The sequence below is a fragment of the Pelecanus crispus genome, chromosome 18 (genome assembly GCF_030463565.1).
Source record: "Pelecanus crispus isolate bPelCri1 chromosome 18, bPelCri1.pri, whole genome shotgun sequence".
Classification (NCBI taxonomy): domain Eukaryota; kingdom Metazoa; phylum Chordata; class Aves; order Pelecaniformes; family Pelecanidae; genus Pelecanus; species Pelecanus crispus.
Window position 1 is genome coordinate 3532839 of NC_134660.1, and position 21583 is coordinate 3554421.

Genomic DNA, 21583 nt, shown 5'->3' on the forward strand with positions numbered 1-21583 from the left:
ACAAAACAGGCAGCAAAAGGTAGAACCCGAGACCAGAGCCTATCCCAGGGGACAGGGCTGGAGGGGAGCACCAGCCCCTCCGCCCCCCAGGTCTCGGTGCAGGTGGTACCTCACTCGCTCTCGTTCTTCCAGCAGTCGGGAGAAAATGGAAAGAGACCGAGAATTCACGGCTGTCCCTCCTCCTGCACCACAGCTTTTCTTCAAGCCCCAGCTGCCTTGGTCCACGGGCTCCCTCCAGCCCGGGAGATTGCCCACAGAGCAAGGCTCCGGAGCCTGCCCCAGCCCAGGGCCGGCAAAGCTGCCGCCCCGGCAGCAGCCGCTCACACTCCTGCCCCGAGTCTCTCTCTGGGCGTCTGGATGGAAAGTAGCACTTGTGACACACACAGCAACGGGAACAGCAGCAGTCATGTCAGCGTGAAGCAAACATGGCATTGCTTACAAGGTGCAGCAGCAAGGAGTGCTGGGGACCACCCTGCACAGAGCCTAGATGATATCCGTCTCCCTCTCTATGCCGACATACTTCAGGGCGTCTGCCTGGCTGTACCTACAAGACAGGAAAATCACGGCTGCTGTAATGACCTCTTGCGCTCCCCACAAACGAGCACACAGAAAGCGGGGTCAACCCTGCACCCCAGTCCCCAGCCGGTCGCTCCCCAAGGTACCTGTAATCGAAGAAGAGCTCCTCTCCCGCCTGGATGGCCCTCTTGGCAAAGATCCCTATCCGGTGGTCTCCGTTCACCATCACAACTGCAACCAGAGAGACGACATCAGAGACACGCAGCTCCAGCTCAGGCCAGGAGGCCTTGCAGCACTTTTGCCCTGCCTGGCCAGCTGCCACCCCCCAGGGCCACGGTACCCCAGCTCCTGCCCAGCGGGCACGGGGCGCTCCCCGGGGAGCTCCCAGCCACTCTCTAGCAGCGATCTCTCCTTGAGAGGCCAGGGCCACCGCAGAGCTGAGCGTGGCCCTCGCCATCAGGAACGTGATTTGCTGCAGAGAGGAGGAGACTTTTTCCAGGTCTTTGAAGTTCTGCTGCTCCCACAGGCTCAGGGTGACTTGGGACCCTGAAGAATCCACTGCAATCCTGGAGCTGAGCACAACCCCAGAGAACCTTCCCCCCCCGAGCTCTGACTGGGCAGGGATATCTCACCTTTGGCATAGCAATTGGGGTTCACTGAGTGATTGGCAAAGCGGATTTTATTTCCTTTGCGGGTGGCATCAACAACAAAATCTATTAAGGAAAAAAAACAAAGAAAACTGTAGCATAAAGACAGGCATGCTGCTTAAGTGACAGATGGGCTCAGACTTGCCCGCCTGGCCACGGGCCCCTGCCAGGAAGCCCAAGTCTCCTCCCCGCCTCGAAGCCCCAGGTGAGTTACCATTGTTGAGGTTGAAGAGGAAGCTGGACATGTATTTGTCGTAGACCTTCCCTCGCCGGTCAGCCTCATCCTGTGAAATAAGCTGGAAAAGGACAACACCTTGAGAGACTCGGCGCCTGAGGGCACAGCGAGGATCGCTGGGAGCAGAAGTGCTCGCTTACCTCCTGGAAACACCCTCCTGCCCTCCCACCCCACGGGCAGGAGCTCGCCAGGGCTCCCAGGGAGGGAGAAGAGACAAGAGCTGGGCTCCCAGGGAGCAGCGCATACACAACACAGTGGAGGGCCTCGAGGTACCGAGATGGGTCCCAAAATGGTGCAAGATCAATCTCTAAACCTGGTCAGGGTGAGCCCGTGGCCACGGCCAAGCTGGGGAGGGCACGCTGTCCCCGCGGGACCGGCAGCCGAAGGAAGCACTGCCATTGAACACAGCCTCCCGAGCACGCGGCACAGCAGCCCCAGCACGGGCAGAAGCACTGACCTCGCCACAGTACTCGGAGATGAACTCATTCTTCTGCACAGATTCCTTGATGAAAGTCCCCCAGCCAGCGACATCTGACGGTGCCAGCAACAAATGCTGGAGCCAAGGTGAAAAGGAAACGGTTACGGTCGGCAGGCCCACCACCTCCCAGCATCCCGAGATCACACCCCGTGCATCAGGCAGGCCAGAAAGCAACAGTGAAGAGCTCTCCGCCTCCCGGCACGGTTGCGCACACCGGGGTTAGGGCAGTGCCCAGGAACAGGCGTGCTGTGCTGGCTGCTCAGTGTCCCAACGTCACGGCGTCAAGTAACTCTGAGGAGCAAAGGGGAGCCGGTGTCTAGCCAGCATCCCCTGGTTCAAGGTGACACACAGCTCCCTTCAGACTTACAGATCATAGCAGCACTAGGCTGGAGCTGCACATTACTCGACACCCACTAATTTGCATCTTTCTCTGAATTTTGGTCTTTTTTACGTGCAGTCCCTTGCCCTGATCAGCAGAATTCAAGACCTAACCCTTCTCTGGAGTCACTTTTTACACTCCCTTGCTCTCACCCTTCCTCATGTAACTCCCATCTCCTGATTTTCACATCCATAATCCATATTCCAGATTAATTGCTACAGAAGCCTGGGGCAGAGCAGCTTCTCTTCCAGACCTCCTGACTCAGCTGCGGGTGGCTCGCACAGCCTCTCCCACGCAGCAGGAGCTCTCTTTATCAGCTCTACCCCGAGGCAGCCCCCTGCCAGCAGTCCAGAGCCATGCTGCTGTCAATACCTTTTTGAGACCTCGCTGGATGCTGCAGTTCTTGCAGGAGACCACCTTGCAGTCCCAGTGCTCCGAAGCCCCACAGGTCAGGCAGAGGTCTGGATCGCACTCCCGCACAGCCAGGTAGCACGGGCACTGCTTGGTGTTGCACTGGGTTTTACAGCGGCAGCCTGGGAAGCGGTTCTGACCTGCAGCAACACAGCCCCTGGTTTTGCACCATGAGGTTTTTCAGGCCCACAGGAGCACAGAAGCTCCTCCCGAGCCACCCTGGCAGGCCCTGGGCAGGTACAAAACTAAGCCTGTCTGCTCCCAAGGTCCACGCTGCCTGCCCACCACCCTGCTAACATAAGGAAGGCCTCTGAGCTAATACAGAGCTCTGTACCCACTCTGCTCCAGGGAGCAGAGCCAGGAGCCCCCAGACCACCTTCCTACCCCTCCCAAAGTCACCAGGACAGCGCTCACTAAGAACACAACGAGACAAGGTGAGCGTGAGGCAGCCTGGGCACCCCGGAGCTGGAAGCAAATCACAGGAACACGCTGTGTGGACGGGAGCTTTGAGCACTGCTCACACCTAGCAAAGCACAGACCGCACACAAGGTCCTTCCCATCTGCGTGGCTGGAGATGCTGATCTGCCTCTTGGGACTAACTGTGTGCAATTTGAAAATAACTCAGATAATATCAACATAACAGATCAGTAGAGAGAATCTTGGAGCCTGAGCTGGCTCCCTGTCACCCTGTAAGTCCTTCCAGCCCCAAGCTGTGTCATAACCCTTAACAAACGCACCCTCAGAAGCCCCATCAATGTGGGCAAGCCTGGTTATCTCCATTGCAGAGCTGGGAATTGAAGCCCAGAGAGGCAAAATAACCATGGCAGAGCAGTGACCCAACTCCCACCCTAACTGCTGGCCACACATCCTGCTCTCAGGGAACCAGCATGGAACGGCTTCCCCTTGGGTTTTAGCAGACTGCTAATCCAACTGCTGCAGATGGACAGAGCAGTGAGTGCAGGAATAAAGCAGGCCTCCAGTAAGTCCCAGCTCTGCACCCTCCCTCTGGTCTGTGTCAGGAGAGCTGGCTGCTTTCCTGCCCGACAGTCCTAGGTTTCTCCTTACAGTCAGGGTTGCACTGGCAGAACTTCTCACAGAAATTCTGAGTCATGATGCAAGGGCAGGAGCTGTCACAGGGATGCTCAGGGTGGTCACAGGGCTGGTAGTTGTACACCTGGGTAGGTGAATTATCTAGAACAAGAGGAGAAATGCCCGGATTAGAAGCTGGACATTACAGAACCATTTGAAAGCAGCACGCCCAGGGCTCTGGAGCGGGGAAGGTGCAAGCTCCCCGTTTGCCTGCAGAGGGCAGGGAACCCAGCAGCACCCAGCGCACAGCTCCTGCAGACACATGGCTGTGATTACCAACACATGGCACACGTCTGCTCTGCCCTGACCAACCCATTTTACAGCGGGGCCACACGCCAAACCTTGGCCTCCCGTCTGGCTGGACCAAGACCGCACCGCACGTACTGCCTCAGCAAGAGCACTGGCACAGCGGTGATTCCCACGGCACAGCCGCAGCGGGGCCGACCCGCGGCACCCCAAAGAGCCCGGCTGGGGGGAGCCGCTCCCCCTCCACGCTGCTGCAGCTGTGGGGCTGGAGAGCAGGACGCGGCCGTCCCGCTGCGCGAGGCAGAGCCGGAGAACAAGACCCTGCGGGTGAGTGGCCTTGCAAACCTCGTGTGACACAGCCACAGCAAACGCTACCTTTCTTCAGCTGAATCTTCCTGCAGTGCGCAGCCCACAGCCTGGAAGAGAAGCAGAGAGGGTCTGAGGGGACTTGCGAGCCTCTGTCAGGGAGAGCCGGCCACGACTGCTCGGCACCACCGGTCAGCACGGCAGCGGCAGATGGGCGAATCCAGCGAGGCTGTCTGGCAGCTCCATGCATTAATAACCATCAGCCGGCCGTAAAGCGGAGAAAGATGAGAACGATACAGCTACAGCATTAGTTATTTAAGGCAAATGCTAGAGCCAGAATAATACTGGACATGCTGGGAACAGCACTGTCGTGGTTTAGCCCCAGCCAGCAACTAAGCACCACGCAGCCGCTCGCTCACTCCCCCTACCCCGATGGGATGGGGGAGAGAATCGGAGGAGTAAGAGTGAGAAACACTCCTGGGTTGAGATAAGAACAGTTTAATAATTGAAATAAAGTAAAATAGTAATGCTAATAGTAACAGTATAATAATGATAATAATAATAATGATACACGAAGCAAGTGATGCCCAATGCAATTGCTCACCACCCGCCGACCGATACCCAGACAGTTCCCGAGCAGCGATTGCTGCTCCCTGGCCACCCCCCCCCAGTTTATATACTGAGCATGACGTCATATGGTATGGAATAGCCCTTTGGTCAGTTTGGATCAACTATCCTGGCTGTGCCCCCTCCCAGTTTCTTGTGCGCCTGGCAGAGCATGGGAAGCTGAAAAAGTCCTTGACTAGCATAAGCAGTACTCAGCAACAACTAAAAACATCAGCATGTTATCAACATTCTTCTCCTGCTAAATCCAAAACACAGCACTATGCCTGCTGCTAGGAAGAAAATTAACTCTATCCCAGCTGAAACCAGGACAGTACACAAAAAGTAGGTTATAAGTCAGGGAGCTGAGGCTAAGGCTGCCGTTAGGACAGCGGCACCGGCCCTCCCGCAGCAGCGCAGCCCTACAGCCGGGCACCGTGCTGCCGTCTCCTGCGGGGCTGAGCCCGGGGCCACAGAGCTGCAGAGCCTCCCAGCCAGGGCAGCAGCACCGGGGAGAGAGGCCAGGGGCCAGCACCCAGCCGGCAGCACCAGCAGCCCCGTGCGACAGCGGGATGTGTGTGCAGATGGGAGCCAGATGGGGATTACCAGGAATGCTTTGGCACAAAAAGCAGTGGATCTGGTTGCATTTTAAGAACAAAACAAGCTTGTCCAACACTTGCCTGTGCTTCCTTTTCTTCTTCTGGGATGGATTCATTAATTCATTTGTTGGCAGTTTTGTTATAAGCGATTCTTTCACTGCAAACTGAAAGACCTACCAAAGAACAGAAGCAAAAAGAAGAATAAAGTTCAGTGTACTCAGGTTGGTTTTATCTAAAGCATAAATAGAGAGAGTGTAAGCAAGCAGGGGGGCTCCCAGTCCCTGGACCAGTAAGCAGGCAGTTCTGCCCCCAGTTTCCCTGACCACGGCTGTCAGTGCTTCTCTTGCCTGGGAAATAAGAGCGCCCGCCCTGCCAGTGTGCCCAGCCTCAGACAAGGCACACTGGGGGAAGCTAAGAGCGCTGGGCATGCGCGGGGCTCATTCTGCAGCAGTACTGCAAAATAATAACACTGAACTCCACAAAGTGTTGATGCAACACATTCCTCGAGGCGGTTTGTGGCAGAGAAGAAAAAACAACAGGCAAGCAGCGGCCAAGGCCTCCCTCCTGCCGCTGAGCCAGGCGCTGCAGTGCCTGCCCTCTCCAGGCACCCACCTGCTTGCACGTCTTTGTTCCCAGCAGCCTGGCAATGGAGCAGAAGTTGTTGAAGTAGGTCCCATGGAAGACGCGGAAGAGCGACTCCTCGGCTCCCGTCCACTCGACGGGCTCCTGCGGCGTCTCCACCGCGAACAGCTGGGAGGAGGCCGGGCTCAGCTTCTGCTTGGTGGGGGTCTGGCAGCGGGAGTTCGCCTCTGGCAGGAAAGGCAGATATTAGGCCAAATGCAACACAGGAGAACGCACCCTTGCCGTCACACCTCCCGAGGGCAGCAGTCCCCCCCGAAGTGCCCTTGCCTCGCCCCGGCCCCTACACCTCCCAGCAGCCCTGCACCACGCTCCTGCCTCTAGTCAGGCAGCCCAGCGCCGGCGCCGGCTGGGACGGTGGCGCTGGCCCCCTCGCAGCAAGGCAGCACCAGAGCCACCGTGCCACCTTCCCCTTCCAGGGCTGGCCCAGGACGGGGCCCCCTGACTAGGGCAGCAGGGCCAGAGAGGCCCAAGGACGAGGAAGCCACTCCATCCTCTCCCGCCCGAGACGCGACCCAGACGTATGGGAGCCCTCTGCCCCCAGGAGCTCATTCTGCCCCAGCCACCACCACTTCCCCCGGCATGGCAGGAGCAGCTCGGTGCTTGTCTGCGGCACCAAGGAAGCACTCGCCCCTGGCAGGCCCACAGACATGCCCCCCACCTCGACAGCTCCCCAGCGCACAGACCGGCGCTGCCCGGGCACTGCCCTGCCAGGGGCACTTTCCTCACGCACAGCCAAGCTCAGAGCTGAGGGCTCTTGGCTTTGCAGGTCTCAGCAAAGCTCTCACTTTGCCTGGCAACATTCCTCCTTCCTGGGAGAGGACAATGAATCCCACAGCAGCAAGGGCAGGGCCTGGTGTCCCCCATGTTTGTTTAAGCCCAGCTGTAAACACCGACTCTGTTTGCTAACTCCAAACTCCACACCCCTGTGCGGGGTGCGGGACGCAGAGGCAAGACAGGGAGAGCCCCAGATGTGCGGTGCTGCCCGTCCTTACTGCTCCTACTGCCCGAGGGGTGTCTCTGGGGTGGCATCGTACCCGAGGAGCTAGACGCCCACTCGTTGCCCGTGTCTCGGTCGCTGTCGCCCTCCCTCGTCTCAGCAACGGTGGAAGCCGGGGTGTTTGAGCAAGAAGCACCCACCACGTGGTGCCTCCGGCGGCGCCGGCCGGAGCACTTGGACCTGGGGTTGTGCAGCGCAGCAAACTCCTTGGCTCCTTCCTGCAACCAGAGCAGAAGACAAGGCAGGTGGCAGGTGACCAGGGAACACAGAAATGCTTTTCCACAGGCCCTGGGACACCAGGAAAAGGTGGAAAACCCGCCACGCATGGTCACTTCAGTGAGTGCCAAGGCCCTGCCAGCTGCCCGCACTGCACACTCCCGCTTTGCTTCCTTCGGCACCACTGCCTGGTCGGAAGAGGCTCCCTGGCCCCGGCCCTCCTGTCTGCTTCCCTGCTTCTTGCCCTGGCAATGAAATTCTCCTGGCCTCTTCCTCTGCTCCAGCCCTGCAGCTCCCTGGGACACCCCGTGTCCGAGCCAGCTGACCAGCTCCGACACCACCAAGCGCACCCACCTCCCTGCAGCCAGCTCTTCCAATCTGCAGCTCTCATCCCCGGTAACACAGATAGGCTGTATTTCTGAAAGATCGTTTTGAAAATAGTTCATATGCTAGATTCCTTCCCCAGCATTTTTAACCTGGGCTTCATTTTTCAAATGCTGCAGAGTCCAGAGAAATCATTTGTCACCACAATTTCCCATCTGCTAGCTATGAAATTAGCCTTCGTTGGAGATGTGCCGAAATACGCATCTGGTAAGGTCTGTATTTGAATTCATGCCCCCCTGAATCCACTGAGGATGACAACCAATTCTGAAAAATCATCAAAGTTGTGAAAAGGACCCACAGAGTTCTGCAGAGCAGGGCTGGCCAGGCCACTTCTCTCGTGGTTTCAAAAGCAGCAACGCAGAAACATACCAGCCAGAGGAAACAGTCTGCTCCGCAAGGATCTGGCTCGATCTTGGTCTCTCTATTCTTTCGTTTGTACACATTAGGAGTAGCATGAAAAGCTGCAAAAATAATAGTTATCTTTACTATTAGCATCCTCCAAGGCTCTCCCCCCATGCTGCAAGGGACAGAGGCAGCACGAACTCAACGAAGGTTAAGTGGGAGCCAGAGGCAGGCAGCAAGAGTGCCCCAGCAGCTCTCCCAGCAGCGGGGAACGAGGCAGCAGGACCTCCCGGCCAGCCCTGCTCCAACCCATGACGGGGACTCAGCATACCCTGGGGGAACACTTGGGAAGGAGAGGCCATAGGAAAAAGATCTGCTTTCAGACTGGAAAAAAAAAAAGACCACATGATCTTAATATTATATCTTTTAATAAATAATTCACTGGAAAGAGTCCTGTGGCTTTCCAAAGAAGCCCTTAGACCTGGGAAACAGCAGGTCCAACAGCTAACCAGTATCCAAAAGGCTTTAGCAAGACAAACCGCAGGAACATGACTAAGATGAAGCTGTAAGTTCCAGTGAGGCAACAAAACACAGGGGCATGTCCAGACTTTGGAAGTGAAATATTCATGCCTTTCCCTGATGAGCTTCTGCAAAGCAAGGGTAAAAGTCTAGTTGCGGCAGTATTTCTGGCACAAAACGCCAGGAGGCTCGAACACGGCGTGCTGAACAGTGGTGAGAAAGAGGGGACGGCCACGCAGGTCGGTTTACCATCCGTTTGAGGAAATGAGTGGAGCCGTCTTTACAAAAGGCTTCTGGGCACCTGTCAGCTCCTAAGGCTCCACTGCAAACTCCGGGGAGGCACCACCCTCTACAGACTGCAGCACAGACACTAAGCAAGGCGTGCAGAGTTATGAAGCACTGAGGAAAAATGAGGAGAAAAGGGCTCTAGGGAAGCGTCCGGCCAAGACTGCACTTACGATGCAGAAAACAGTCGTATTTGAAGCAGCGGCGGCAGAAGAGGGTGTGGAAGGAGTGCAGGGACTGCTCCCGCTGGACTGACTTCGCGCACGGCCCGTCTATGTTGGGAGTGCACTGCGGCGGCAGCACGTTCGGGTCTGACACTTCCGTGAGCTCCCGGTACCTATTTGACAAACGGAAACACCCACAGATGTGCATGCTTTCCAAATTTGGGACATTTTACACAACTACATTACTATCTGGGCCAGTAGGACTCTGGCCCAGATACCTTGAGGCTGAACTAAAGTTTCTAACGCTCAAAAACCACTCTGCTCATGGTGCCTGCAGCCAACTGAGCTCTACTTTCTGGTCAGAGCCCAGTGCTGTTTTCTGAAATACGGATTTCAATTGTTGCTAAGAAAGGTAACAGACAACTTAAGTAGAGATCTTCTACCTCTCTTTCATGTCATCTGGGAAGCCATATTCAGGAAACATAGAAGAAATAGCAGTGAATATCATGTCATTTGGAAACCGCTTCTTTGAACACTTCTTGTTACCTAGGAAAGAGAGAAAAGTCCTCAGTTAAGCTGGATGTGAACGTGTCTTTCCTTTTTACAGAAGATTCCAGTAGGAATTCCAGTAGGAATTAGAGAGATTCCAGTAGGTGTTCAGGATTGTATTTTAAGAGACAGAAATGTAATCCCACATACAATGGATAAAGCTGTCCTCCTGCAACTAGGCTAAGGCATTTCCAGATGCAGTACACTGCCACTTTCGAAGTAGCATAATGTATCGGTGGAAGTACCAATGATTTCTTAAGGACTATTACTATTTATTTTTACCAAGAAAGGATTTGCAGACAATGCTTTTCTACATCTGCGAAAGGTCCTGATATTTGTGCTACCCGTATAACTATAAACCAAAGACAAAGATGAAACTACCAGTCAGCATTCCTAAGGTCATGCAGGACACATGAAAATCCCACAAAGGAGAGCTTCCTCTATGTAACAAGAACTCCAGGTGGCACACGAGAGGGAAGAGGAACACTAATACATGGAAAATGGGTCTGGAAGGGATTTGAACAGGTCCACCTCCCTGGCCTACAGCAGAATCAGACCTACCTACAAACTTACTAAACACGTGCTTGTCAGACCGGCACTTTAAAACCTCCAAGAGCAGAGATCCCACAGCCTCCTCAGATAGTACCCCGCTGCTTTGCTAATCTTACCATGAAATGGTTTTCCAGATGACTCATCTAAATTATTCCTCACCACACTTTAAGCTGATGACTTCTTATCCTGTCTGCAGGGGACAGTGAGAACAACCGATTTCCCTTCTGCCTTCGACTACTGTACCAGAACTTGCCAAGCTGGTTACTGCCCTTAGTGACACATTAATAACCAAGAATGATGGCAGGAGAGCACTGGCCAGCTACTCAGGCAGGGCAGGATGGAAACGTGACCAACGCAGCCCCAATTTCTGTGGCCAAACCCACCTTCCACTGCAATTCGCTTTCTTTTCCTTGTGACTGGCAGCTCTTCTTTCCCATCCTCCTGTTTAACCTCAGAATCGTTGTGTCCTTCCTCTTCCTCATCTGAGTACTGATTCAGGGCATTCACTAGCTCCAGGAACACAGCATCACTGATGAGGACTGATCCTGAAATCATTTCTGAAACACAGAGATGTCAGCCAGTTTGTGGGTGTGCCATCATCTTTCACGCTCCTCATGGTGGTAAATCACAAGCCAGCCACATGACGCTGTTAGCAACCAGAACCTGCCTCGCAATTTTGTAGGGATAGGATTTATGGGATTTTAATGCTAGAGTCATAGGAGTGGTGTATCATTTTTAGCAATCTGAGGACAGGCCATTCCAGAGTTTTCCACTGCCTTCCTCCCTCCAGGCAGGGTTTTACGATCTAGCACATTTTTCAGCACCCCAGAGCACTCCTGTGAATCCCCGTGAACAAGAGCATTGGCTCCAGAGCACCCCAGGCCTAGAACAGAGCAGGATATCAAAAGGCAGGACTGTGTCCTTGCAAACTAGAACAGCAGGCACGTTCCTGTTTTTCTGCTCTAAGAGCTCCCACAGAAAAGCTGGTTACTGCTGCCACCTTTTGACTTCTTAACTACTTTGATATGTTATTTGTAAGAGACTGAATGGACAGTGCTGACTGCTCCCAGGTTACCTTCCTCTCCATGAACCTTCCCGTCATAGTTATTAATAAGTTCTTCAATGAAAGTTTCATCTTCTTCCTTCACCTCATCTCCCATGTAAGGGATATTGCAGAGAACGGTTTCATCCTCCACCTGAAAAGAGATCAGATGCAATTCAGAAAACCAGCGCTTGCCGATTCCCAGCCAGGCTGTGTGGCTGAGGCTGCTCCTGTCCATTCAGACCCACCGACACCACAGTGCAAAGCAAAGGTTCAGCTTCCGCGGCTGCAGTTTCAGATGTCTCATCACTGACATTTCATTGTTATCCCATGCCAGCAGCATAACTCTGACCCCTGAAAGTGCAATTTGCTTTAAAAAAGAGGAGCTGCGCCTCCAATGCTTACAGAAACTCAGGAACACGCGCGTTGCCAAGAATAATAAACAGCCAAAAAATGTCAGAGAGATTGTGTTCAAGGCAGAGTAGAACTGGGACACTGAAAGGCAAACCGGTAACTCACTCCCCGGAGGAACACAGCCAAAGCTGAGGAGATTCTCGTGTTAACCACAGGAGCAAGGACATTGGACCCTCATTGCCATGGCACCACTGACCGACTCTTTGCATTACAGTCGCTGGTGTCACACTACCCCACCGGTCTGCTACGGCAGGCTTCAGAGAGCCCCGCAGGTTGCAGGAACACATCCACACCAGGCAAAGAGCCAGGCTAGCCACAGATCTCCTGTTTGTTTGAAAAGTATTCTTAACTATGCCACACCAAAATCTGCACTGAAATCACTTCCCACACTACTATGATAGAGGAACTGATCCTCAGTAGCATCCTTACAATGAGACTGGCAGGGTAATCCAGTCACAAAGGAAAGGACCTACCTAAGAAATAAAACCCTTCATTTAAAAGGGAAGACAAATCTTAAGGAAAAAAAAAAAAACCCTCTCAAAACATATATACTCCTTGACTCCTGTGAAATAATGGTGGCCCTAGCAAGGAGTCAGGTGTAAAGGAGAGACTAGCTGGGTAAGACAGCATGGATACAAGGCTGTTTTACGGGATTCAACAAAACAAGCAACTGAAACAATACTTTCTGTCATCTCTCGAGCGGACATCGCTTGAAACAAGTGGGCTGAAGAAGGTATAATCAGTCTACAACCACGTAATAATTACACGCTAATCGCACCAAGACCTTGCACCCCAGAGCCTTCCTACGTACCATGAAATTCTGCTGAAGAGGAGACCAGGAGTACATAATGGGCACCAGGGCCACCGTGTTCAGGGTCCTCATGTACAGCGTCTGGCTTGGAAATCCCGGGAAAATGCTCTCAACAGTACACTGGAATGTGAGTACAGAGAAGGGCAGTGAGGAAACAGCGCCTGGGAGGCAGTCACAGCCAGAAGGAAATTGCACTTCAGGACAAAGACAGTGAAGCCCCAGGTTCACTCTTTGGGACTCCTTCACAGGAAAGGCCTTTGGGTTTGGGGATTTTTTTCCCCCATTTCTGCATCCCAGAAGAATGTGAGGCACAGCCTGACACTGACGTAGGACAGCACGCACAAAAAACAATCCCATATCCTCACAGCTCCCTGCAAAGCCCTGGTTCTAGTTCACCCTTGCTGCTGCGGTGCCCCTTTTCCTCTCCACACCTGTTTTAGGAACGGGTGCCCGCTGACAGGCTTCATCAATTGCACTGGCTGGACTCGAAGCTTCTTCCAGGCTTCATTCAGAATTTGAGTCTTTTCATGAACCTTCGCAAAGTTGGCCACAAACAGAGCCTGAAATGAGAGAAAGCAACACTCAAAATTTAAGAAATCAGGTTGAGAACACTAAAATCCCTCCTGAGATTTTGTTTCAAGTATCAAAAATGTATGCAAGGCAGAGCACTTCAAATTGATGACACTCGTTAGAAGACATTCTAATTTAACTCAGGATTGGTACAAAACTGTGCTGAGAATCTGCCCAACAGCCAGTAGCCCTTGATAACTCCTGATCCCAGCCGACCTCTTCTAAAATCCTGCCTGCCAAGGAGAGGAGCATCACAGTAAGTTGTCTGAAACCCACCAGCATCGAGAGGGTTCAAGCAAGGAGATACTTTAAAGAACAAGTGGAAATGAGTCCTCTCGTTGCAGTTATGCAAGCACTCAGCCAGCGGATGCCGACTGCACAGCTCTAGGCTAATAACGGAGCATGAGGTGAAGTAGTAGCTCTTCAAACTTACCCAGCTTACAACTAAAATATAGCTTTGCAATTCGCAGGATGAAGCACCCATCTGACAGCTGCTCAAATACTAGAAGGTAAAGCGAAGTCTTTAGGAGATATCCCTTCAGCTAGAGCTACTGTCGTTACATTTTTACCTTAGCTCCCATGTTCGCCTGAAACCTCTTGAGCTGCCGAAGACGCATATATTCAGACTTGACTTTTCTCTTCCAGTATATAATGCATTTTGACGTCGGAGGGGTGGCGATTTCCATTTTTCTATAACAATACAGAAGGAATAAATATCAAATAACGGAGAGCTTAATCCTGTAAACAAGCGCTATTAGAAAAAAAAAATCCCTGTGGATTTTAACTGCATCATAGACTTCAACTAGGAAAAAATAACCGTGGAAATCTGTGCTGGTCCCGTTTACGGCACAACCACGGCACAAAGTGCACTGCAAAGCCCCGGGAGCTGGTGGACGAAGGGAACGAAGCGTGCTGACCGGGATCCGGCTGCTCCCAAACCCCCGCGACCCCTCGGTGGGCAGAGCCTTCCCGCCTGCCCCGGGCAGCGGAACGGGCCGCGGCCCGGGTCCCCCCGCTGCAGCCCCGAGGCCCCGGGGAGGGGTCGCGGGGTTCCCTGCCCGGCCCCAGGGACAGGCCGCTAGAGAGGCCCGGGCCCGGCGGGGGCAGCGGCGGCTCCCGGGCCCCCCGGCTGGGATGAGCGGGGCGCGGAGCACCCCCGGCCTGGCTCGGCCGCGCCCGGGACGGGACGTGCCTCCGCCGGGCCCCGGGCTGCGCTGCGAGCCCGGCCTGGGACGGCCACGGTACCGGGGGCTCCCAACCACCCCCCCCCCGCCACTCCGGCCGGGCCCGGGCGCCTCCCCGCCGGGCCGCACGGCTGCTGGGACGGCAGCGGCAGCGCCGAGCACCGGCCCGCAGCCCGGCTGCGCCGGTGACACGCACCGGAGCGGGCCGAGGCCGGCCGGCGCCGCTGGAGCGGGGCAGCGGGTCCCGGCCCCGCCGCCCCGCGCAGCCGCTGCCCCGGGCGGCCGCAGCTCCCCCCCCACAAGGCCCCAGCCGGTACCACGGGGACCCCGGGCCCCCCGGGGGCTGCCCCGACCCCGGCCCCCCGGGCCCCGCCCCGCACTCACTCCTCGGCCATCGCGCCGGGGGGAGGCCGCGCGCCCCTGCGCAGCCGCGCCTGCGCCGCGCCCGGCCCCGCCCCGGGACAGCCCCGCCCCCGCGCTGCGGCCACGCCCCCGGGCCACGCCCCGAGCTGAAGCCCCGCCCCATACCCCGCCTCCTGCGCTGCGGCCACGCCCAAGACCCCGCCCCCTGCGCTGCGGCCCCGCCCCCCGCCCCCGCCCCGTGTTACGGCCCCGCCCCTGCGCTGAGACCACGCCCCAGACCCCGCCCCTGTGCTGCGGCCCCGCCCCAGACCCCGCCCCCGCGCTGCAGTCCCGCCCCAGGCCCCGCCCCCCTGTTTCGGTCCCGCCCCCAGACCCCGCCCCCTCCCGCCGCCGCCGCCGGTACCGGTCGGGCCCGGGCGCACAGCGCTGCCCCGGCGGGGCGGGGAGCGCGGGCGCTGGGGCGCTCTGAGCTCGGACCCAGACCCGGGCCCGGGCGGAGCCCCGCGGGGCGCGCCCGTTTCAGCCCACAGAACCCCCCCACCGGCCGCGGGGAACGGGCCGAGCCCGGCGGCTCCGAGCCCGCTGCCCAGCCCGCCCCGGTGCTCGCCCACGCTCGGGCGCGCCCGGCCCCGTCTCCCCGCGGGCTCTCCCCGACCCGGCCCTGCCGCGGGCCCGGCCCGGTCCTGCGGGAAGCGCTTGGCGGGGCAGCGCCCGGCCCCGCCCCGGCTCTGCCGCCCTCCGGGCCCGGGGGGGAGCCTGGCCCGGCGGGGCCGCGCTCCCCGACGAGGCGCCCCGGTGGTCCCTGCGGGCGCGGCCCTTTTGGCCAGCGCCTCCGGGGCCGCAGAGCGGGCAAGGACGGGCCCGGCGCCCCGGGGGACACGGGTGCCGCATCGCTGCGGGACGATGGCGGGGCCGGTCCCCGCGGCCGGGCGGGCCCCGGGCTTCCTGCGGCGGCGCCGGGCAGGAAGCGGCTGTTGGCGGCGGCCTTCCTGCCCCGGGGGCCCCGGCGGCGGGGAGCGGGCGGTGCTGGGTCCTGCCCCGGCGAGGGCCCCGTCCTTGCCCTCGGTGCGAAGCGCCGGCTGCCCCGGCCGGGGGCTGGGGGCTGCCCCGGGGCGGCGGCTCCGCACCCCCGAGGGCCGGGGTGCCGCTGGGGTGACCGCGGGGGACGAGCAGGGCCGGCCCGTGCCCGCAGCCCCGCATCCCGCCCGGGCCCGCATCCGATGCCTTTGGAGCTTCGCTGAGTCAGGCGGGGCGGGAGCCCGGCGTCCCCCCGACCTTCCCGGGCATTGGCTCGGGAGTGGGCGGGCAGCGCTGGGACGGGCCGGGGACCGGGATAAATCCCCGTGCAGAGCCCCAGCCCGGCCGCAGCGGTCCCGGCGGTGGGAGGATGCTCCTTGGGGTGCGGCTCTGCTGCCTGCTCCTTCCTCTGCTCCAGCGGGGTAAGGGCAGCCGGGGCTGCACGGAGGTGCGCAGGGGGTCGGGCAGTGGGTCTGGCAGGGCAGCGGGTCTGGCAGGGCAGCGGGTCCCTGCAGGCTCCCTGGCCCGTTTCTCCCCATCCCAACATATCTGTGCTGGGCGGCAGCTCCCCTGGCCCCTCCTGGCCTCCCCTCGGAGGATGCTCTGGGCAGGGTTTGCCATGCGCTTCCCTGCCCACGGGGTTGGTGTTTGCTCAGAAACTGCTCTGCTCCAGTTGCAAAGGCCAAGGCAGAGCCAGGAGCCTCCTGCTCCCCTTCCCTCAGCCCAGTCACCGCTGCTGAGCTCAGCTCGGCCTGGGAGGAGGTCCCCGGTGTGCTGGGACCATCCTAGCTCATGCCCCAAAGCTGGCTGGGCGCTGGGGCTGTCCCCGGCTGCGCAGCCCTGGCACCCCGTGTCTCCTTGCTGCAGGGCGTGGGGACGCCGAGTATGGGGACCTCGAGGACGAAGGTAAGACCCTGGTGCCATCGTCCCAGCGCAGCTCTGGCCCCAGCTGCTGCAGCATCGCCACAGCCACGGGCTCTGCTGCTGGCGGAGGCCGTGTCCGCACCCCCGGGGGACGGGGCCCTGCCCTCACACGGGCCCGCGGGTCCTGCCAGCGCCGACGGCACCGTCTGTCCTTCCAGGTCACTACCTGTACCTGGATGAGGACGGTGAGTAGAGCTGTCCTCCCGTGATCCCGGCTGTCCTCCCCATCCACCTACAGACCTTGGTGGGCCCCGTGCAATCTGTGCTGGGGCTCACAAGAGCCCAGGTCCCGGCGTGGCTGAGCCCGGGGGCCCCCGTGGCTGCATGGGACCCCCAGGGCTGCGGGTTGAACTCCCACCCAGCAAACAGCCACCCCGAAACCAGGCTCGGGGGAGAGCTGGGGACGGGGCAGCATCCCAGGGTCTGGCCGGTGCTCTGCAGGACCGCCCGAGGTGCTGGGGGGGCCGGCCCGCTGCCAGGACACCTACGGGGACTGGATCTCCCTCTACTGCTGGGCCCCCTTCCACGCCACCCTGATGGCCACCCCCGAGGGCAGCCGCTGCCGCTGGGACCAGATCAGCAGGTGGGTTGGCGTCAGCCCCGCCGGTGCCGAATGCGCCCTCAGAGCGGTGCCTTTGCGGGGCCACCGCGGGGGATGTGTCCCCGTCCTGGCAGCCGGCCTCACACCAGCCCCTCCACAGCACCTATAGCGAGCTCTCCAGCTGCACCCAGCTGCTGGCCCAGCTGCTTTCCTGCCCCTGGCCCGGCGCTGTCCTCGACGCCTTCTTCCTGCAGGTCCACACCGAATACTTCACCAACTGCACGGGAACCGAGCCCCCCAGGCTGGGCGGGCTGCCCCCGGGGATAGCCGTGGCTGTGGCCGTGGGGCTCAGCTGCCTCGTGCCCCTTGCAGCCGCCCTCACGCTCAGCAGAGCCCGGAAAGGGGCTCAAACCCCAGCAGGCAGCTGCCCAGCCCCTGCCTGCCCCCGTGCCTGTGAGGGGCCGGCAACAGCCCCCTTCCCTCCCAGCCCTGGGAGCCAGCAAGTGGGACGAGTGGGCTGAGGGTGAGGGGGACAGGGCAGAGCAGGGACAGGGGTCTGGGCGTCCCTGGGGATGGAGCAGGTCCCGTGGCATGGGGGAGGCTGGGCTCGGGGCTCTGGATGCATCTGCCTCGGCAGGAGGAGAGTCGGGAGAAGGGTCCCAGGCGCTGGGGTTCTGATCCTGCATGGGCCAAGCCCCTTCCTCGGCACCCCGGGGTGGGGGCTGGCAGGGAGCGCCGGGGGTGCCAGGCTGGGGGCGGGGAGCCCCAGGCCTTGGCTGGCAGCCACCGTCCCATCCCTGCCCATCCCATCCCTGCCCATCCCCTCCGGATGCCCCAGGAGGGGGGCGGCCATCCCAGCCCCGGGACGGCGCTGAGATCATTGGGTGTCTCCCTGGCAGAGGCTTCTGCCGCCCGGCCGGAGGCTCCAGCGGCTCCAACAAGGAGCGGGGCCGGGGGCTTCGACGCCGCAGCCCCCAGAGCGCCAGGGCCTGATGGCTTCCAGATGCCGCCGCTCGCCCGCGAAAGGTCCCACGGTGCCCTGGTGGCTGCCGCGGCCTGGGGAGGATCAGGCAGCTCTGCCAGGACGTTTGCTGGGGAGCGCGAAGCCTGGCAAGATCGTCTTTCCGCAGCAGGGAGGGTCCCTCCGAGCTGCGCTTCATTGCGCTCCGATTCATGCTCTGCACGTCCCACGGGCGGGCTGTTAAAGGGGAAGCCTTGGGCTCGCGCTCTGCCCCAGGCCGGAGGTGAAATGAGCTCACCCGGCCTCAGCCCGGTGCTTGGGCGAGAACGCCACAGACCCGTGGGGCTGGGGTTGTCCTCGGCGGCACTGCTCCGTGGGGAGGTGTGGGCCCCGCAGGCGGGAGCTGCGCCAGGAGCGAGGGGCTCCGGCAGAGCCGGGCTGGCGCCAGGCGGGGTGGTGCGGCAGGAAGGCGTCGGGGCTGAGGACGGGCAACGTCGGCCAAGTCTTTGCCCTCTTCCCCATCTCCCTGCCTGCGCTGGCCTCGCGCTCGCGGGTGGGTCGTGCCACCGCCCTTCCCTCCCCGGCTGCAGGCAGGGGCCGGGGCTGCCCCGGCGATGCCGGCCGTGGGGCAGGTGCCTGGGTAAGCCAGAAGCCACGGTGTCAGGGCAGCGGGTCCCCCCGCCACCCCCGCGCCCGGGCGGCAGCGCCTGTCCGGGGATGTTACGCTTCCCCGTCCACTCCCCCCGGCTGCCGGGCTGCCTGCCCTCCACGCAGGAGACGAGGGATTTCACAACCCAGCCCAGACAGGATTAAAGAGAAATACACAAGTAAACAAATAGCGGCCTCGTAAAACTGGACGTGCTGCGCGGGGAGCGGAGCCTCTGGGCCACCGGGTGAGGCGCGGGCTGCCCGGGCACCGGGGCGCGGGAGCGATGCCCGCGGGGGCCAGCACCGCGCTGCACGGCGGCGGGGTCCCGCCGGGAGAGCCGCTTTAAAGCAGCGCTGAGCAATCTCATTTTTCACACGTCTCCTGTAGTCAAACTGCCCCTGTCAGAGGAAAGGAGTTGCTTCCTGTTATTTCCATTGAAATACTTGTCCCGGTCGTTAGCCGGCAGGCTTTTTCAGGATGGCACCGCGCGCGCAGACGGGCTCCGGCCGGCTCTCCCGAGGGCTCCTGCTGCTCTGGGGTAAGTGCGCGGGGGCTGGCCCCGGGGCCGTGGCCGCCAGCGGCGGGAGGCTCCGTGCCTCGCACCACCCCGCACGCGGCCGCCCTCCCGCACGTGGGGCCCGGGGACGGGGTCTCGGCTCAGCCCAGCCCAGCGTCCACCCCGACACGGGGCCAGGGGCCGGTGGCAGGCGGGCACCGGGCACTGCGGGGCGTCCCCCACCATGCTCGTCCCCGATCTCTTTGCAAATGACCCATGAGAACGGCTGGGAGCCCTGCGAAGCCCGGGGCTGGGACAGAGAGGGGCTGGACGGGGCCGTCGGGGACAGGGACCGGGACAGGGTGGGCTGCGCTTGCCACAGCCGCTGTGCCAGCCCGGGAGCACCAGTGCCTGGCTGTGCCAGGGCTCCACGTGAGCGGCCCAGGCAGGGCCCACTGGGGCGGTTCGCCGTGCCGCTGGCATCGCTGCCCCATGCCGCGGGCCCTCGGCTGAGGGTGGAAGATGGATGGGGTTGTTTCCTCGGGCCGTGGGGCTCCGGTGGGCCAAGCGGCTGGCAAGCGGCTGGCAGGGTGGAGCAGTCACATACCCCACGCCCATGGCGGGCTGTGCTGGGTGTGGGGCAGCTGGCAGGCGGAGGGGCTCTCCGGCAGTGCCGTGCTGCGGCCAGCGCTTCCTCTTCCTGCCCCGGCCCCGTCTGGCTGCAGCGCGGCCCCCCAGGGCCATGGTGCGGCCCCTGCGCTGGCTCACCGCGGGTGGGGGGCATGGCTCAGCCCCAGGCTGTGACCCACGGCCCAGGGCCCGCAGCCCCCAGACAGCCCCTCCGAACCCTTGGGCAGCTGCCCGCAGCCTGGCTGGCCCCCTCCCCGCAGCCCCTGCCTGTACGGGGGGCTGGATGCCGGGCTCTGGACAGCACGGTTCCCCGTGCCCTGACCACTGGCTCCAGCAGCCCCTGAGGGACACCCGAAACCATTTCCCCCCTGCAGACCCCAGCCTCTGCTGGGGCAGCTCCCGTGCAAGGGGCCCTGCCAGTGCCTGTCCCCTTCTGACCCTGTCCCCTCCCCTCCGCAGCGCTCCTGGGGACCGGGTTCTGCCATGCAGATGCCAAGGTGGAGGGCTTCGGCCAGGATGCCAGGACGAGCCCACCCATGGCCACGTTCAACTGGACGGCCCAGCTTGTGGGTGAGTGCCGAGGCTCGGCGAGGGCTGGGCGGCGCCATGGGGCTGACGGCGCCCTGGCCGGGACTGGCTCTGCGCCGCAGGGTGACCCCTCCTTTTCCCGGCCATGCGTTCTCTGTCCATCCCCAAAATAGCCGGGCTGCGCCACGGAGCCCTCCCCAGCGCTGGCCACAGTGGGAGCAGCTGGCAGCAGCCTGTCCTCCTGCTGTGGCCCCGGGCATCGCCCTGGGGCTGCTGCGCGGTCCGGGCCCCCACCGTGCCTGCACCCTGCCCGCCAGCCTGGGCACGGGTCTGGGTGCCGGGTGTTACCCGCTGGCAGCCGCAGGCAGGGATGGGCTCTGGCAGGGGCACGCTGCCCACACTCAGCGCCTTTCCCCTGCAGAGGAGACATACACCAACATTACGCAGAAGTGCTGGGAGTTCTTCGTTGACCTGATGAAGAATGTGACGGTATCCGAGCTGTGCGAGTGGAAGGTCATCAGCAGGTACGGGGCGGCGGGATGGCCGAACAGCCCTCCGGGGCAGCACTGCCAGGGTGTGGCGGGGGCAGGGGCTCTGACTGGCTCTGGGGACATCCCCGGTTGGGGAAGCCACACGTGGGGACCCTTTGGTGGGGGCATTGCCTGTGGCCCCTCTGTCCCCATGGGCGCATGAGTGGAGCAGCTCCCAAGACAGCGGAAAGTGTTTGCTGGGGGCAGAGCCCCCGGGCCGTGCTGACAGGCCGCCAGCTCCCGAGGGACCCAGGGCCACCTTCCCTCCGGCAGCTCCTGCCTGCGTGGGGCTGATGGGTGCAGGCAGTGGGGCTCAGGGCAAGCCCTGGGCAGTCTGGAGGGGTGCTGCTGGGCTGGGGGGGTCCTGGGGCCACGCGGGGCGGTCCGTGCCTCCGGTGTCCTGCAGCCACCCCGTGCCCCCGCACATCCCCACCCCCTCCCAGCACGCTGTGGCTCTCTCCCCAGGCCCTACAGCGAGCTGCAGGCCTGCCTGGAGGGCTCGGCCGATCAGCTGCACTACGGCTACCCCAACGCGCTGGCGGAGCAGTACATCTTCCAGAGCCACCACCGCTACTTCCACAACTGCACCCTGGAGCACCAGGTCTACTTCGACCCACCCGAGGACGTACTGCTGGCCATGATCATCGCTCCCATCTGCCTCATCCCCTTCCTGGTCACGCTGGTCATCTGGCACAGCAAGGACGGCAAGGCCCAGCCCTAGCGTTGCTGCCCAGGCCCCCGCGGCTGATCGCTGGCCGTCCCGT

General features: G+C 60.8%; 2 protein-coding genes across 2 annotated transcripts; one reads left to right on the plus strand and one right to left on the minus strand.

Annotated features, from left to right (window-relative positions):
- Positions 1-421: 421 nt before the first annotated feature.
- On the minus strand, positions 422-14620 carry EZH1 (enhancer of zeste 1 polycomb repressive complex 2 subunit). The gene is made up of 20 exons (XM_075723053.1): positions 14565-14620; positions 13566-13686; positions 12858-12986; positions 12427-12546; positions 11235-11355; positions 10543-10716; positions 9502-9604; positions 9068-9231; positions 8118-8209; positions 7186-7366; positions 6122-6318; positions 5591-5682; positions 4377-4417; positions 3732-3857; positions 2628-2806; positions 1856-1951; positions 1378-1459; positions 1149-1229; positions 663-747; positions 422-544 (listed from the first exon to the last, which is right to left on the minus strand). Exons 1-20 carry the CDS (start codon positions 14573-14575, stop codon positions 484-486), a joined length of 2256 nt encoding a protein of 751 aa, XP_075579168.1. The 5' UTR covers positions 14576-14620; the 3' UTR covers positions 422-483.
- A 4492-nt stretch (positions 14621-19112) lies between these two features.
- Positions 19113-21540, plus strand: RAMP2 (receptor activity modifying protein 2). The gene is made up of 4 exons (XM_075723058.1): positions 19113-19173; positions 20221-20331; positions 20711-20813; positions 21285-21540. The coding sequence occupies exons 1-4, from the start codon at positions 19113-19115 to the stop codon at positions 21538-21540; spliced, it is 531 nt and encodes a 176-aa protein (XP_075579173.1).
- The last annotated feature ends 43 nt before the right edge of the window (positions 21541-21583 follow it).